Source organism: Taudactylus pleione, unplaced genomic scaffold, assembly GCF_031769625.1.
Source record: "Taudactylus pleione unplaced genomic scaffold, aTauple2 ptg001406l, whole genome shotgun sequence".
Taxonomy (NCBI): domain Eukaryota; kingdom Metazoa; phylum Chordata; class Amphibia; order Anura; family Myobatrachidae; genus Taudactylus; species Taudactylus pleione.
This window is the reverse complement of record NW_028285806.1, coordinates 253,945-273,210: the sequence shown is the minus strand read 5'-3', so window position 1 is coordinate 273,210 and position 19,266 is coordinate 253,945. Positions and strand designations below refer to the sequence as shown.

At 45.9% G+C, this 19,266-nt stretch overlaps 1 protein-coding gene across 2 annotated transcripts in view; it reads right to left on the bottom strand.

The window, feature by feature from the left end:
- Positions 1–19,020, bottom strand: part of LOC148442738 (exocyst complex component 3-like protein) — a 75,566-nt gene extending 56,546 nt beyond the window's left edge. For both annotated transcript variants that reach the window (XM_088463545.1, XM_088463546.1), the window contains exon 1: positions 18,971–19,020. In XM_088463545.1, coding sequence (XP_088319671.1) covers positions 18,971–18,983 — 13 coding nt within the window. In that variant the 5' untranslated portion in view covers positions 18,984–19,020. The remainder of the gene's footprint in view (positions 1–18,970) is intronic.
- Positions 19,021–19,266: the final 246 nt, after the last annotated feature.

Below are 19,266 nucleotides of genomic sequence, written 5' to 3'. Positions count from 1 at the left end.
CTATCCACTCGGAATCTTCGCCTTAAAGTGCCGTCTATGAAATTTGCTCCTCGTTTCATCGGTCCTTTTCCCATCGTTCAAGTGATCAATCCAGTAGCCTATAAATTAAAACTTCCGTCCTACCTCAAAATACCAAATTCCTTTCATATTTCCCTGCTGAAACCTCTCATCCTGAATCGCTTTCGCAAGACTCTGCCACGCTCCCCCAAAGTCTTGACTGAGAGGGGTGTAGAGTTCGAGATCAAACAGGTCCTGGACTCTCGTTTTCGTTATGGGCAACTCCAATATCTACTGGATTGGAAAGGTTACGGTCCCGAAGAACGTTGCTGGGTGAAAGCTGAGGATGTCTATGCTCCTCGCCTAGTGCTTAAGTTTCACTCTGAGAATCCTGGTAAACCCAAGAAGTGTCCAGAGGCCACTCCTAAAGGAGGGGGTACTGTCACGACCAAGGGTGACAGGCTGCTGAGATCGCGGCGCTTACCGCTCCGGGCGCTGTGGCATGGTGTTTCCAGCAGAGGTGCAGGTTCCTGGAGAATAGCGCTGGGTGCTGTGAGTCTCCGCAGACCAAGGGCTTCCATCTGGAGGCAGGTGAGAGGGGTTGAGACTGGCAGAGCTTCCATGCTGTGACCACTGGGCGCGGCCATCTTGGATTTGGGTCACATGTCTTTTCTGGCCAATCAGGTTCAGTCTGGGCTGGGGAGGCTAGCAACCAATCCTGCACTACCTGAGGGTACTAAAGGGCTGTCCAGAGGCTCTTTAGTTGCCAGTGCAACGTCTATCACAGCGTATGCTGTGAGCTAGTTCTCTGTGCTCCTTTGCTCATTTAAAGTGTCAGTACCAGTGTGTTGCTGCAGACTCCCCTCTCAGCCTTGGTGTAGTTTGCTCCTGTTACTACCTGTCTCCTGATCCCGTCTACCTGCTATACCCAGCCTACCCCGGGTCTCTAAGTTCCGCCAGTGTCTCGCAGCCTGGTTCTGATCCCGTCGCATGCCACTGCTTCATGAGTCATACTCCCCTAAGGCCGGCTACCTTCAAGTACCAGCAAACAAGTCCTCATTCCTCATCCGACTCCACTCCGGGTCCAAGCGCACGCCAAGCCATGACACCCAGGCTCCAGCTATAGCTGGACGAGTAACCGATCCAGATGATGAAAATATTGCCATAAAACAGGCTTCAATTATTCTAATCTGTAGAAACACTCAGGGAAGATGCTGACGGAATAGACAATGTAGCATTTCTGATTAAATGCGTTACATGAGCATCCACAGTAGGAGGTACCTCCCGCTTAGTACATACAGCCGCTGGGAAACTATACAACAATGTTATTCTCTTATTCACATAAAAACATTTGTTTTAGGATTGATTTAACCGCTATCACCAAAGAAGGAACATCCACTGTGGACGGATGGTCCTCCTCCCCTGAGCTAGACCCTGGAGAGGAACCCTGCGCATCATCTGATTCCTCTGATGATGTATCTGAATCCATATGTTGAGCAGACTGATAAAGATAACTTGTGCTTAGGCACCTTAGTAACTACCGCTCTGCTATCAGCATTAGATGGAGCCATACTCTGACTAGAATGGCCATAAACATCTTTCTAGGAAGGATGCATAGGAGGTGCAAACATAGCATGCTGTGTACACCCCATCCAAGGAGGCATCGTAGGAGCAGCTATACCATCCACAGAACGCTTCATTACCTGGGACAGAGAGGATGCCCAAGATGGCTCCTGTCCAGAGACAGGTAACCCGGACTGCTGAGGTGGCTCTTTATCTCCTCAGGACATAAAGGATGGTTTGTGTGTTGTCTATTCGTACTCAAAGAAAAACCTCCACCCCAATAGGATGGAGAGAGAAACAGTGATAGTCACATACACTGCACATGTAATATAATTACAGTCACATACACTGCACATGTAATATAATTACAGTCACATACACTGCACATGTAATATAACTACAGTCACATACACTGCACATGTAATATAACTACAGTCACATACACTGCACATGCAATATAACTACAGTCACATACCCTGCACATGTAATATAACTACAGTCACATACACTGCACATGTAATATAACTACAGTCACATACCCTGCACATGTAATATAATTACAGTCACATACAGTGCACATGTAATATAATTAAAGTCACATACACTGCACATGTAATATAATTAGTCACATACACTGCACATGTAATATAATTACAGTCACATACACTGCACATGTAATATAATTACAGTCACATACCCTGCACATGTAATATAATTACAGTCACATACAGTGCACATGTAATATAGTTACAGTCACATACAATGTATATGTAATATAATTACAGTCACATACACTGCACATGTAATATAATTAGTCACATACACTGCACATGTAATATAATTACAGTCACATACACTGCACATGTAATATAATTACAGTCACATACAATGTATATGTAATATAATTACAGTCACATACACTGCACATTTAATATAATTAGTCACATACACTGCACATGTAATATAATTACAGTCACATACACTGCACATGTAATATAATTACAGTCACATACACTGCATATGTAATATAATTAGTCACATACACTGCATATGTATTATAATTACAGTCACATACACTGCACATGTAATATAATTACAGTCACATACACTGCATATGTATTATAATTACAGTCACATACACTGCACATGTATTATAATTACAGTCACATACACTGCACATGTAATATAACTACAGTCACATACCCTGCACATGTAATATAATTACAGTCACATACACTGCACATGTAATATAATTACAGTCACATACACTGCACATGCAATATAATTATAGTCACATACAATGCACATGCAATATAATTACAGTCACATACACTGCACATGTAATATAATTACAGTCACATACACTGCACATGTAATATAATTACAGTCACATACACTGCACATGTAATATAATTACAGTCACATACACTGCACATGTAATATAATTACAGTCACATACACTGCACATGTAATATAATTACAGTCACATACACTGCACATGTAATATAATTACAGTCACATACACTGCACATGTAATATAACTACAGTCACATACAGTGCACATGTAATATAATTACAGTCACATACACTGCACATGTAATATAATTAGTCACATACACTGCACATGTAATATAATTACAGTCACATACACTGCACATGTAATATAGTTACAGTCACATACAATGTATATGTAATATAATTACAGTCACATACACTGCACATGTAATATAATTACAGTCACATACACTGCACATGTAATATAATTACAGTCACATACACTGCACATGTAATATAATTACAGTCACATACACTGCACATGTAATATAATTACAGTCACATACACTGCACATGTAATATAACTACAGTCACATACAGTGCACATGTAATATAATTACAGTCACATACACTGCACATGTAATATAACTACAGTCACATACAGTGCACATGTAATATAATTACAGTCACATACAATGCACATGTAATATAATTACAGTCACATACAATGCACATGTAATATAGTAACAGTCACATACATTGCACATGTAATATACATTGTATGTGACTGTAATTATATGTAACATAATACAATGGACTCAATCAACTACACAAACACCAGGAATGTAGGATATAGAGAACTAAGGCCCTCATTCAGACCCACTCGCAAGCGGGCGCACGTACGTTAGGCGTACGTACAAAAATATTTAAATTCAAGGGCTCGCTCGTATTTTCGATCGCATCTAAAAATCCTCCCCAAACTCAGACGACCCCTCCTCTAACTAACGAGCGTGCGAAATAGCGAGCGTACATCCCCGAAATGGCTTGAAGGGAACGCACGCACAAGTATAAACAGGAAGTGGCCTTGTCAGATGTCGATTACCTGCTCCTTTATTCTGCCTACCTCCATCAATCGTATCATGCCAATCAATGTATCAATTAGCTTAATTGTTTTTTTTTTTTCAACACAATGCAAGAAACTTTACTCTTGTCCGTGTTTGTGTTTACCCGCAGAATACGTAAGGATGAAACATTCGCTTGTATTGTTTAAAAAACATGTGAACCACAATTAAACAATTGTTCTATTGCTGTGGATCCCCGCATATTTCCCGGGGTTCATTTCTTTATTTAAATTTGCTTACGCATGTCACTGCATCAAGCCTATCATAACTCTCCAGAGATTTCTGGCCCTGTCGAACACATGACTCATACACTAACCAATAAAATTGCTCCTGTTAATTTCCAAAATACATTAGCCAATCAGAAAATTTTTACACACTTTATCAAAAATGATTTGTATGAAAAACACCATTGCCATCATGAGAGCCTCCGCATTCACCAGGCGCGAGCTGCTGGTGCTAACGGAGGTGATGGATCGGCGTCTCACCAGCCAGCCTCCACCCATCACCAACCAGCAGAAGCGTTCCGCGTATGCGGAGGCACGGGCCCGCCTGCGCTCCTTCGGCTCACGCCGCAACATCGGCCAGCTGGAGCGCAGCTTTGACCTGCAACGGCGAACGCCCCGCTTGCTGGCATGCTTTCGCATGCAGATAGTGGAAAGTAAGTGTTATGTATTGTGGTTTTCATGTTTGTCTTTGTGGGGCAAACTGCGTGTGCATGTTTTCATGTCTGTCCTATTTTTTCATTCTCATCATATCTGCGTGTGCATGTTTTTATGTCTGTCCTATTTTTTCATTCTCATCATATCTGCGTGTGCATGTTTTTATGTCTGTCCTATTTATTCATTCTCCTCATATCTGCATGACCATGTTTTCCCTCTATTTCTGATATATTCATTCTACTCATATTTGCATGTTTTTTGTTGGTGGTGGGTGATTTTAAAATGTTATTTGGCCAGGATTTGGCCAGAAACTAACCACAATTTGTTTGACATCTTTTAGGGGGACAGGCAAGACTACGCCATCACCGTCCGGCCAGACGGCGGTCCCGCCCACTCTCACCCACCCCCAGCCAACACTCCACCCCAAAAAATTCCCCTATTCCCCCCTCCTCCCAAGCCTTCCAAGACCCTCTCCCGGAACTGTCGGGCCTCCTTCCCCTCCGTCCCCCTTCCCCCTCTCCTCCAACCACCCCTCTTCCAATTACCCCCTCCCCGGAGTCCGTGATAACCCCGCCCTGTTCTTTGGGGAATGAAGGCTCCTCCGAGGATGAAGATGGAGGGACTTCGGGATCTGCCGTTTTGGCTACCGGTATGTTTTTCTTTTGCGTTTTTTTTAACCACAAACTGTTTGTATGTAATCATGTGTCGTTCCTTTATTCGTGATTTTTTTTTTGGTGATTTAGCAGTTTGCCTTTACCTCTTCCTGCTGATTTCAACATACACATATCACACCTGTGGGTATTTCTACATAGGCCTTGTAATTTTTGCAGCACCCCTTTTTTTTTTAATTTTGGTTTTGGAGTGATTTCGTTGTGTTTTGGTTTTTTTAATGTGGATTCCCTATTGTTTGATTAATCCACACACTTTTCTCACACACAGAGGAACAGAGGCGTCGGCAAGAGGTGGAAGATTGTGTGGCACACATGCGCCAAAATGTAATTGGGGTGCTTGTGGCCCTTGACCGGCTGTCTGGCATCCTTCGGCAGTAGTTTTTTTTTGTTTTTATCTTTTTCAAAATAAATTGTTTATTTCTAATATACGTTCTGCCTCATTCGTTTTTTCAAAACCAAAGATAGTTAACCCTGACATAAGTAGACTGTTCCTGCAAGGTTTTGCATTTTTTAAAACTTAGATTGTGTTTTGTATTTGTATGTAAAACACCCTCAAGAAACACATAACAGTAACAATGTCATTTCCCTTTTTGTGTGTAGTGGCAATTAGATATTTCTACATTTTACAGGTTCCTAGTTGGTGGGCAAGCTGCTTAGGCCAATCTTACAAAGCCAAATGATTGGACAGGCTTCCTTTTGGTGTGGGTTGTGAACCTGAAAACATATTTCATTTTTGCTCAACTGGCGTCAGTACTGGATTACCCCTTAGTCAAATGTAAGGTGTGTTAACCTGGTTAAACTTGCTGGTAACGTCCAAAAAAAGGAAGAACATTTAACTCTCCAAACATTTATTCACAACATAACTGAGAAATCAAAGTGGTCACTCACAAAAAAAACACACAGTGAGAATCTCAAATACAACACATACCCAATAAAAAAAAAATAATCAAGAACTGGTTGAGGAAGGACCATGCCAAAATGATTCCACAAACATGGTGTTGCGATATGGGTTCCAGAATATATTCCCAAAATGAGCAGATCCAGGTTTGGTAAGGGTAGCATGAAGTAGTGAGCGTTGTAGTGCCAAAGATTATGTGAACAAACCGAAGATGTTGAAAAAAAGAAAACAAAATTAGATGTTCGCAAACAAACACAAACACATTAGGTTAAAACACTGTTTTGTTCAAACTTACCTAAAAAATCTGGCCACCACATCATCGCGTATGGCCCCCCCACATACTGACCTCTGACCAACCTCGGGGGGGCCATCCTCAGGTAAGGCATCCTCTGGCTGCATTGGGACACCACTCCTTATGGCGATGTTGTGAAATATCCCACACAGGACCACAATTTTCGACACCATATCCGGCAAATACATGAGCTCGCCACCAGAGCGGTGGAGGCATCTGAATCGGCCTTTTAAAAGGCCGATACAGCGCTCCACCACTTGCCTGGTGGCTGTAAGTGCGGAATTAAATGCACTTTGTGGGCCTGGTGTGGGAGCCAAATAAGGAGTGAGCAGCCAGGACATGCAAGGATATCCACTGTCTCCTATGGAAAAGAATTTAAAACATCAGGAACACTGTGTATCAAGCTTAACATTGTTATGTACTAAAGGTCTCCACTTACCCAGAAGCCACGCATCACCAGCTTGTAGGTTGGTTAATTTGTGCCATATCCCTGATTGCCGGATGACGAAGGAGTCATGTGCACTTCCGGGTAATTTAGCATTCAGGGACAGGATCTGGAGGGAGGCATCACATACCACCATTACATTCAGGAAGTGATAGTGTTTCCTGTTTCTAAATATGGCCTCCAGCCGGGCTGGAGGCTGAAGTGGTATGTGAGTACCATCCACAACCCCTATGATGTGTGGGAAAGCAGCTATTTGGTAAAAATTGGCCTTGGCCACACTAAGGGCACCCATATCCAAAGGCATTTGAATAAAATGATGGAGGTGCTTGAAAAGTGCCTCCATCACTGCCCTCAGGATCCGGGAAAAGGAGGATTGGGAGATGCCCGCCACTATTCCCACCGTTGTTTGAAACGATCCTGAGGCACAGAAATGTAACACCGCCATAAATTGCGTAAGTGGTGGTATTGCTGTTGGACTGTCAATTTGCCGCTCAAGATCACTTTCTATTAATGAGAGAGTGTCTATGATGATTTTGGGAGGTAGACGGTAGCGTCTTAAAACCTCATCATCGGGCATTCCAAAAAGGGTGACACGTGTTCGAAATATCTGGGGCCTTGCATGCCTACGATGCCTACGCCTGGGACGAGATTGAGGTTGGTCGGCTTCCGGGAGCATGGCCAGAACAATCCGCCACAGATCAACCTGAAATTCAAAGATTTTAAAGTAAGGCTTTTGACCCCAAAACTATATTAAAACAACTTAGCTTGATGATACCATCCATTGCTGCTTACATGCCGGGGTATTGTCATGATACGTCCAAACTGAAAATAAACACCAAAATTACTTGACACATTTCACTCTGTGCATTTTTGTTGATACATTTTGTGCTAGACCAAAGTTAAAATATGCCAAACACCCATTTAGCAAAACAGCAAAGCGACATTTAACACAGTACATCAAAACGGGTGGAAATGTTGGCACAAAAAGCGAAAGAGAAACCACCAAAAAGTTAGAATGATTATTAAGCTGTTAAAAATGCGCTAATTAGTTCGCTAATACAAGTCACAAGAGTAACTACTAAAAATGCGCTAATTAGTTCGCTAATACAAGTCACAAGAGTAACTACTAAAAATGCGCTAATTAGTTCGCTAATACAAGTCACAAGAGTAACTACTAAAAATGCGCTAATTAGTTCGCTAATACAAGTCACAAGAGTAACTACTAAAAATGCGCTAATTAGTTCGCTAATACAAGTCACAAGAGTAACTACTAAAAATGCGCTAATTAGTTCGCTAATACAAGTCACAAGAGTAACTACTAAAAATGCGCTAATTAGTTCGCTAATACAAGTCACAAGAGTAACTACTAAAAATGCGCTAATTAGTTCGCTAATACAAGTCACAAGAGTAACTACTAAAAATGCGCTAATTAGTTCGCTAATACAAGTCACAAGAGTAACTACTAAAAATGCGCTAATTAGTTTGCAATTACAAGATAAAAAATGGACTTACCAAGAGCAAATATATAAGAGTCAAAATCAAAAGGTCTTTTGGGTCGAAAATAAACAAAATCTAAAATAAAAGAAATTATATATCCAAAATTTAAAAAAAATAAGAAACACAATGAAACAACAATTGAACAAAAGTTACCAAATCAAGAAACGAGGTCCCAAAAATATAAACCAACAAAGATAACGGAAAAAAAAACGCAAATCTAACCAACAAACGATTCTCCAACCTCCAACTCCTTTCTACACAATCAATAAACTCCAGCCAAGATAACCTCCAACAATCCAAAAACGCCACCTCGACTTGAGACACACCAAGCCATAAATAGTGTTTCGTTTCCCGCACAAATTAAGGAGGGATCATAGGGCCGCACAATCAATGATGCGGCCGCAAAATAAGGACGCATGTATAAATACGTCACGAAAACACATTCAAATTCTGGTGTATTTCTTGTTTGGACCTCAGACATGGCGACAGACCAGGGAAAAAATGCCCAAGAGTCAGGCGGTAAGTCTTTCATGCATTTTCTATCAATGATTAATTTGAAACATAAGATGAGGCAAGTTGTGATTTTGTGAATTCTGTAAATTTACACAAATAGGTGAGGAGGATGACATGGAAGAGGCTGCTGGGCCCAGTATTCCGGCCAAAGCGGCCCAAAAAAAAAGGCAGCCACATTTCACAAGAAAGGAGATGGAGGTTTTGATCCAGAAGTGTGTGGACATCCTGCCACAGGCAGACAGGAATATGAGTCTAAGCCAGAAGTGGAGAATGTGGGAAGAGGTAGCCGTTGCTGTCAATAGGGTGGGTGATTATGTCCGTCTAGCCCGGGATGTCAAACGGCGGTAAGTAAACCCTTGCCCCCCCTAAAAACAAACCCCATTTTAAACCAAAGGATAATGGCTTCCATTTTTCCCCACAGATGGGGCGACTTCAAATATCGCCTAAAGCAAAAACTCGCGGATAGGGCTAGGCATGCAAGGGGGACAGGTGGGGGTCCCACCTCTGTGTCATTGGAGTTGACGGATTTAGAAGAGCTGGCACAGGGGTGTGTGCAGCCTGTGGAGGTGTTTGGCGTGTCCAACATGGATACGGACATGCCAGACTTTGCGGCTCCTCATGTTGTCCCAGGTAAATCTTTGGCTGTCATCAACTCTGAAATGTTATTGTGCCAATATGTAGATTGTAATGTGAGGCTTTTCTCTTTTTTCCTAACAGAGACAGAGGCGGATGAGTCTGTTCCAGAGGGGAGCCTTGGCCGCAGAATTTCTGCTGGCTCTGCAGGGGAGGAACCAGTACATCCGGCTGAGGACCCTGCAGAAGCCAGTCCAGGACAATCCCCCTCGCAGGCAGTGGCCCTCCTCACAGAACTCAATTTCAAATCGGATTCCCATACGGAGATTCTGCAGAGGATGGACGCCAGTCTGCTACGGGTGGCTGAGGCCCTGGAGCAAAATGCTGCGGCCAACGAGACCATTGGTCAGGCCCTGGCGGAAAATACCAGGGCCAACATCCGCATCGCCAATGCCCTGGAGCAGCTCGTTCGCCAGCACATGGTGGAGCCGACCTCCCTTCCTGCCGGAACATCGGGATCCTCCACCTCTGGCACAACATCAGCCAATCCTCCAAATGTGCCTAGCCCTGTGCCTAGTCCAGAGGCCACAACATCTGCCTCTGGACAGGCCAGCCCGATGACATCCCGGACCTGGTCTGGCGCCCTCCCTCCCCCATCCAAACGGGTGAAAAAACGGTGACAGCAATGGTGACTTTTCCCACAATCCTTCTGTGCTTGGCTCATATTCCTTTCGGGTCAAAACTTCCCTCTCCTTTCTTGTGAAATGTTTTTATTTTTTGATGTATGTTTATGTCTACAGTTATGTTGGGCCAATTTGTTTGATTTGGGAACATATCTTTGGTCAAAAAAGATGTCCCCAAAATTTTTAAAATAAGTTTTTTTGTTTGAGCAATAAATTGGAAATGAAACAATGACATTGGATTGTGAAATTATTGTACAAATGGGTTACATTTAATCCTGGGCCAAAAGGCAAAAACTCGGCCAAAAAAAAAAAAAAAGGGCTCTTTAAGGAACGTTTAAAAATTCATATAATTCGGCAAATTCAAGAGGCGCAAATAAAATGGTGCGAAACTGAAAACATGATGAAATTATTGTTACAATAGGCCCTAACCACCAAATTGCTGCCCAAATAAACCCCCCCAAATGTACGCAAATTGACTGTGTCATCCTGACATTAGTAGCTCTGATTTCCACCTGCGTACGTTTTGTGCTATCCCAAAAAACTGATTTCAAAACACATACCAAGCCGGTTCTCAATCCAACACTAATTGCTTTTCTGCCCGCCCGCGATTAATCGCAACAACATCGTGGAGTCCAGGGACGGAGGAGAAGGCCATCGCCAATGTGGTCGAGTAATCCAGACCCTAAGCTGTGCGAGCATTTGGAAGGGAAAGAGGATCATCCAGTGACGTAGGAGTCGGTCCGTACACATTTTACGCTCGCATCTGCTAATGTATGTACGCCCCAAAAACGCCTCGCCACGCCTGCGTTTTTCCATCTCCACCCTCGTCAACACCCTAAAACGCCCTGTTCTGTCAATCACATTTGACATGTCACTTCCTGTACGCTATTTTAGGAATGAGTCCAAAAAAACTCGCAATCTGCAGTACGCACATGCGCAGTGTTACACCGACGCATGCGCGGTTATTCAACATCGGAACGCAACGAGCGTACTGCTGTTAACGAGTGGCTCTGAATGAGGGCCTATATACCTTAACCAAGGGAGAGGTATACAGGGAGACTGACCGGAACCCTTCTGAGACCAACATCACAGCAGTGCACTGATAGCGGACCGTGAGTGTCTCATACACGTGGAGGGTAGGCGGAGCAACCCAGACGCGTTAAACCCTTTGTAGGGACTGCGTCTGGGGAGGAGCTACCGGGGGAGCGCCTACCTCCTCTAAGCTGCATCAACCAGCTGGGTATGCTGGCATCATGGCAGCAGAATTGCGCCTACTGCCGATACCCAGTGTCAGACTATAAGGCCCTGGCGGTCTAGTGAGGACGCGGAAGCAAGGACTGCCCCGTGTGATTCCTCCTAAGCAAGGAATCGCCCTACCTGACATCTCCGTGTTCGTCCGGTTGCAATCCAGGTCCCAGCATCGCTGCTAGCAAGCTCAGCCGAAACCCAGCCGGAATCAACAGCTTAGTTACTGGTTTTGCGGCCCGGCGGAGGCAGATGGGAGTCGCAGTATATGTGTCTTAACTCAGACGCTTCGTACTGCCAACCCAAAAACACAGAAATATAAAACAAAGTAAAAGCTTAGGACATCCTGAGCAGTCCCTTTACAAAGGCGCGTCTGAATCCTGCCGCACCAAACGAACAACTGAATGCCTGTAGCTAGGGGTGGGGTATATATGGAGGAGGATGTGAGGCATCCTGGGAGCTGAAGCTTTAACTGTTTGGTTCCTGGATCTCTCCAACCACAATATCCCCATGGTATCCCTGTGGATCCCTATAGACCCTGAAAAAAAAGTTAAAATAAACAAACATTTACCTGCGGCCGAGGTCCGCTGATTGGTGAGCTCTCTCCTCCAATCAGCTGGCCACCAGGGCTCCTGCACTGTGACTCCGGTAAGCTGGGCTGTAAAGTATTACAGCTCCGGGGTCACATCCACAATGCTAATTTAGGTGAAAATATCACACTACAAACGCATATGAAATGCTGTGTGCAGTAAATAGGGGCCTTTGTGAATTGTAGGTTATGTAAGATTTAATTTTCTGGTGACAGGTTGAGGATGTTTCCGTTAATGAATTGAAACATAATGAGGTAAGAGGCGCAGTGTCAGGATTGCAGTGTCCTGGATAATGAGGTAAAAGTCGCAGTGTCCCGGAGAATGAGGTAAGAGGCGCAGTGTCAGGAGCGCAGTATCCCAGATAATGAGGTAAAAGGCAGTGTCAGGATTGCAGTGTCCCAGATAATGAGGTAAGAGGCGCAGTGTCAGGATTGCAGTGTCCCGGATAATTAGGTAAAAGGCGCAGTGTCAGGATTGCAGTGTCCCGGATAATTAGGTAAAAGGCGCAGTGTTAGGATTGCAGTGTTCCGGATAATTAGGTAAAAGGCGCAGTGTTAGGATTGCAGTGTACCGGATAATGAGGTAAAAGGCGCAGTGTCAGGATTGCAGTGTCCTGGATAATGATGTAAAAGGCGCAGCGTCAGGATTGCAGTTCTGGATGAGATAGGAGGTGTAGTGTCAGGATTGCAGTGTCCCAGATAATAAGGTAAGAGGCGCAGTATACCAGATCATGGAGGTAAAAGGCACAGTGTCAGGATTACAGTCGTGGATAATGAGATAAGAGCAGTGTCAGATTTGCAGTGTCCCAGATAATGAGGTAAGAAGCGCAGTGTCAGGATTGCAGTGTCTTTGATAATGAGGTAAGAGGCACAGTGTCAGGATTGCAGTGTCCAGGATAATGAGGTAAGAGGCGCAGTGTCAGGATTGCAGTGTCTTTGATAATGAGGTAAGAGGCACAGTGTCAGGATTGCAGTATCCCAGATAATGAGGTAAAAGGAGCAGAATACCAGATCATGAGGTAAAAGGCACAGTGTCAGGATTACAGTCGAGGATAATGAGATAAGAAGCGCAGTGTCAGATTTGCAGTGTCCCAGATAGTGAGGTAAGAAGCGCAGTGTCAGGATTGCAGTGTCCCGGATAATGAGGTAAAAGGCGCAGTGTCAGGTGGGGATTGCTACTTTCACATATCATTTACTATTTCTCCATGTGTGATGCTTCACTTTGTGCGCTAACACCTGGTGACCCCTTAGAACGAGCGTTATATATACACTATACAATTATTGGGCAAAATTTGCGAACAATCGGGTGATCGGCCACATTTATTGTATAGTGTGTATGAACGATCATATCAGCGTTAAAACATTTAGAAAATATCCACAATTGCAATCCCTCCATTGTCCGATTGGTCGGTCTCTGTCTCCCGATATGGAGCAGTGTGTGCGCATTGTCAGTACGCTGCCCACATGCCGTGTTTTCCGGTCACTGTGTCATCTATCTTTTGGGCGAACATATGCAAAATTACTGGGAAATTCTCCAGGTATTTTATTTAAAGTGTACAGCGTATAGCAAAATATCATCCCAATTATCGGTTTGCCAGTGTGTAGAGTAGCTAGTTATAGATATACTGTGAGCAGGAAACAGGCTGCACCTGAGCCCGGCCACATAATGCTCCCCATAAACATCGGCTCACTGAGCTCCAGCACAGGTAATAACAACTCACCGAGCTCCCCATACACTGCCCCTCACCGAGCTCCCTATAAACATCGGCTCACTGAGCTCCAGCATAGGTAATAACATCTCACCGAGCTCCCCATACACTGCCCCTCACCGAGCTCCCCATAAACATCGGCTCACTGAGCTCCAGCACAGGTAATAACATCTCACCGAGCTCCCCATACACTGCCCCTCACCGAGCTCCCCATAAACATCGGCTCACTGAGCTCCAGCACAGGTAATAACATCTCACCGAGCTCCCCATACACTGCGCCTCACCGAGCTCCAGCACAGGTAATAACATCTCACCGAGCTCCCCATACACTGCCCCTAACCGAGCTCCCCATAAACATCGGCTCACTGAGCTCCAGCACAGGTAATAACATCTCACCAAGCTCCCCATACACTGCCCCTCACCGAGCTCCCCATAAACATCGGCTCACTGAGCTCCAGCACAGGTAATAACATCTCACCGAGCTCCCCATAAACATCGCCTCACTGAGCTCCAGCACAGGTAATAACATCTCACCGAGGTCCCCATGTACTGCGCCTCCCTGAGCTTCAGTACAGGTAAAAACATCTCACCGAGCTCCCCATACACTGCGCCTCCCTGAGCTCCAGCACAGATAATAACATCTCACGGAGCTCCCCATACACTACGCCTCACTGAGCTCCCTATACACTGCGCCTCACTGAGCTCCAGCACAGGTAATAACATCTCACCGAGGTGCACATACACTGCGCCTCACTGAGCTCCCCATACACTGCGCCTCCCTGAGCTCCAGCACAGGTAATAACATCTCACCGAGCTCCCTATACACTGCGCCTCACTGAGCTCCCCATAAACATCGCCTCACTGAGCTCCAGCTAAGGGTAATAACATCTCATCGAGCTCCCCATACACTGCGCCTCAATGAGCTCCAGCACAGGTAACAACATCTCACCGAGCTCCCCATACATTGCGCCTCACCCAGCTTCCCATACACTGCGCCTCACCGAGCTCCAGCACAGTTAATAACCTCTCACCGAGCTCCCCATAAACATCGCCTCACTGAGCTCCAGCACAGGTAATAACATCTCACCGAGCTCCCCATAAACATCGCCTCACTGAGCTCCAGCACAGGTAACAACATCTCTCCAAACTCCCCATACACTGCCCCTCACTGAGCTCCCAATACACTGCGCCTCCCTGAGCTCACCATACACCGAGCTCCCCATACACAGCGCCTCACCGAGCTCCCCATACACTGCGCCTCACTGAGCTCCCCATAAACATCGCCTCACTCAGCTCCAGCACATGTAATAACATCTCACCAAGCTCCCCATACACTGCGCCTCACTGAGCTCCCCATAAACATCACCTCACTGAGCTCCAGCACAGGTAATAACATCTCACCGACCTCCCCATACACTACGCCTCACTGAGCTCCCCATACACTACGCCTCACTGAGCTCCCCATACACTATGCCTCCCTGAGCTCCCCATAAACATCGCCTCACTGAGCTCCAGCACAGGTAATAACATCTCTAAAAGCTCCCCATACACTGTGCCTCACCGAGCTCCCCATACACTGCGCCTCACTGAGCTCCAGCACAGGTAATAACATCTCACCGAGCTCCCAATACACTGCACCTCACTGAGCTCCCCATAAACATTGCCTCACTGAGCTCCCCATAAACATCGCCTCACTGAGCTCCAGCACAGGTAATAACATCTCACTGAGGTCCCCATACACTGCCCCTCACCGAACTCCCCATACACTGCGCCTCCCTGAGCTCCCCATACACTGCGCCTCCCTGAGCTCCAGCACAGGTAATAACATATCACCGAGCTCCCCATACACTGCGCCTTACCGAGCTCCCCATACACTGCGCCTCACCGAGATTCCCATACACTGCGCCTCAGTGAGCTCCAGCACAGGTAATAACATCTCACCGAGCTCCACATAAACATCGCCTCACTGAGCTCCAGCATAGGTAATAACATCTCACTGAGCTCCCCATACACTGCGCCTCCCTGAGCTCCCCCATACACTGAGCTCCCCATACACTGCGCCTCACTGAGCTCCCCATACACTGCGCCTCACTGAGTTCCTCATATACATCGCCTCACTGAGCTCCAGCACAGGTAATAACATCTCACCGAGCTCCAGCACAGGTAATAACATCTCACCAAGCTCCCCATACACTGCGCCTCACCGAGCTCCAGCACAGGTAATAACATCTCATCGAGCTCCCCATACACTGCACCTCACCGAGCTCCCCATACACTGCTCCCTCACCAAGCTCCCCATATACTGCACCTCACTGAGCTCCAGCACAGGGAATAACATCTCACCGAGCTCCCCATACACTGCACCTCACCGAGCTCCCCATACACTGCACCTCACCGAGCTCCAGCACAGGTAATAACATCTCACCGAGCTCCCCATACACTGCACCTCACTGAGCTCCAGCACAGGTAATAACATCTCACCGAGCTCCCCATACACTGCACCTCACCGAGCTCCCCATACACTGCACCTCACTGAGCACCAGCACAGGTAATAACATCTCACAAAGCTCCCCATACCCTGCGCCTCCCTGAGCTCCCCATACACTGCACCTCACCGAGCTCCAGCACAGGTAATAACATCTCACCAAGCTCCCCATGCACTGCGCCTAACCGAGCTCCCACACACTGTGCCTCAATGAGCTCCAGCACAGGTAATACCTTCTCACCAAGCTCCCCATACACTGCGCCTCACTGAGCTCCCCATACACTGCGCCTCACCGAGCTCCAGCACAGGTAATACCATCTCACTGAGCTCCCCATACACTGCACCTCACCGAGCTCCCCATACACTGCACACTCACCGAGCTCCCCATACACTGCGCCTCACTGAGCTCCAGCACAGGTAATAACATCTCACCGAGCTCCCCATACACTGCACCTCACTGAGCTCCCCATACACTGCACCTCACTGCGCTCCAGCACAGGTAATAACATCTCACTGAGCTCCCCATACACTGCACCTCACCGAGCTCCCCATACACTGCACCTCACTGAGCTTCAGCACAGGTAATAACATCTCACCGAGCTCCCCATACACTGCACCTCACTGAGCTCCAGCACAGGTAATAACATCTCACCGAGCTCCCCATACACTGCACCTCTCCGAGCTCCCCATACACTGCACCTCACTGAGCTCCAGCACAGGTAATAACATCTCACCGAGCTCCCCATACACTGCAAGTTACAGTTACATAGGCTAAAATATCACATATTGCAATCCCAGTAATGCATACTAAGCCGTAACATAGACACACGTCTGTGCATAACACACTCAGCGCAGTAACGTCACATCTGTGTATTACACACTCAGCGCAGTAACGTCACATCTGTGTATTACACACTCAGCGCAGTAACGTCACATCTGTGTATAACACTCAGCGCAGTAACGTCACATCTGTGCATAACTCAGCGCAGTAACGTCACATCTGTGCATAACTCAGCGCAGTAGCATCACATCTGTGTATAACACTCAGCGCAGTAACGTCACATCTGTGTATAACACACTCAGCGCAGTAACGTCACATCTGTGTATAACACACTCAGCGTAGTAACGTCACATCTGTGTATAACACTCAGCGCAGTAACGTCACATCTGTGTATAACACTCAGCGCAGTAAGGTCACATCTGTGTATAACACTCAGCGTAGTAACGTCACATCTGTGTATAACACACTCAGCGCAGTAACGTCACATCTGTGTATAACACTCAGCGGAGTAACGTCACATCTGTGTATAACACTCAGCGCAGTAACGTCACATCTGTGTATAACACTCCGTGCAGTAACGTCACATCTGTGTATTACACACTCAGCGCAGTAACGTCACATCTGTGTATAACACTCAGCGCAGTAACATCACATTTGTGTATAACACACTCAGCGTAGTAACATCACATCTGTGTATAACACACTCAGCGCAGTAACGTCACATCTGTGTATTACACACTCAGCGCAGTAACATCACATCTGTGCATAACACACTCAGCGCAGTAACGTCACATCTGTGTATTACACACTCAGCGCAGTAATGTCACATCTGTGTATTACACACTCAGCGCAGTAACTTCACATCTGTGTATTACACACTCAGCGCAGTAACGTCACATCTGTGTCTTACACACTCAGCGCAGTAACGTCACATCTGTGTATAACACTCAGCGCAGTAACGTCACATCTGTGTATAACACACTCAGCGCAGTAACGTCACATCTGTGTATAACACTCAGCACAGTAACGTCACATCTGTGTATAACACACTCAGCGCAGTAACGTCACATCTGTGTATAACACACTCAGCGCAGTAACGTCACATCTGTGTATTACACACTCAGCGCAGTAACGTCACATCTGTGTATAACACTCAGCGGAGTAACGTCACATCTGTGTATAACACTCAGCGCAGTAACGTCACATCTGTGTATAACACTCCGTGCAGTAATGTCACATCTGTGTATTACACACTCAGCGCAGTAACGTCACATCTGTGTATAACACTCAGCGCAGTAACATCACATTTGTGTATAACACACTCAGCGTAGTAACGTCACATCTGTGTATAACACACTCAGCGCAGTAACGTCACATCTGTGTATAACACACTCAGCGCAGTAACGTCACATCTGTGTATAACACTCAGCACAGTAACGTCACATCTGTGTATTACACACTCAGCGCAGTAACGTCACATCTGTGTATAACACTCAGCGGAGTAACGTCACATCTGTGTATAACACTCAGCGCAGTAACGTCACATCTGTGTATTACACACTCAGCGCAGTAACGTCACATCTGTGTATAACACACTCAGCGCAGTAATGTCACATCTGTGTATAACACTCAGCGCAGTAATGTCACATCTGTGCATAACTCAGCGCAGTAGCATCACATCTGTGTATAACACTCAGCGCAGTAACGTCACATCTGTGTATAACACTCAGCGCAGTAACGTCACATCTGTGCATAACTCAGCGCAGTAGCATCACATCTGTGTATAACACTCAGCGCAGTAACGTCACATCTGTGTATAACACTCAGCGCAGTAAGGTCACATCTGTGTATAACACTCAGCGCAGTAACATCACATCTGTGCATAACTCAGCACAGTAATGTCACCTGTGTATGACATTCAGCGCTGTAACGTCACATCTGTGCAGTAACAGAGGGACTTTGAGATGGACTCACCTTCTGCAGACATACTCGGCCTCTCTCCCTCGGGCTACTGAGGGAAGGGAGGGGGTCCGGTTGCTTCCAGCACAAACATCCTCTGCAGAGACCAGGCAGGATGTAGTGGGGGTGTCACAGGAGAGGACATCAGTGTACTTATTACATGGCACAGTGTGCAGGCTGTTATAAAGGGATTACTGTATGGGGCTTATCACCTCACACAGGCAGGATGTAGTAGGGATCAGTGTACTTATTACATGGCACGGTATGCAGGCTGGTATACAGAGATTTCAGTATGGGGCTCATGTCACACA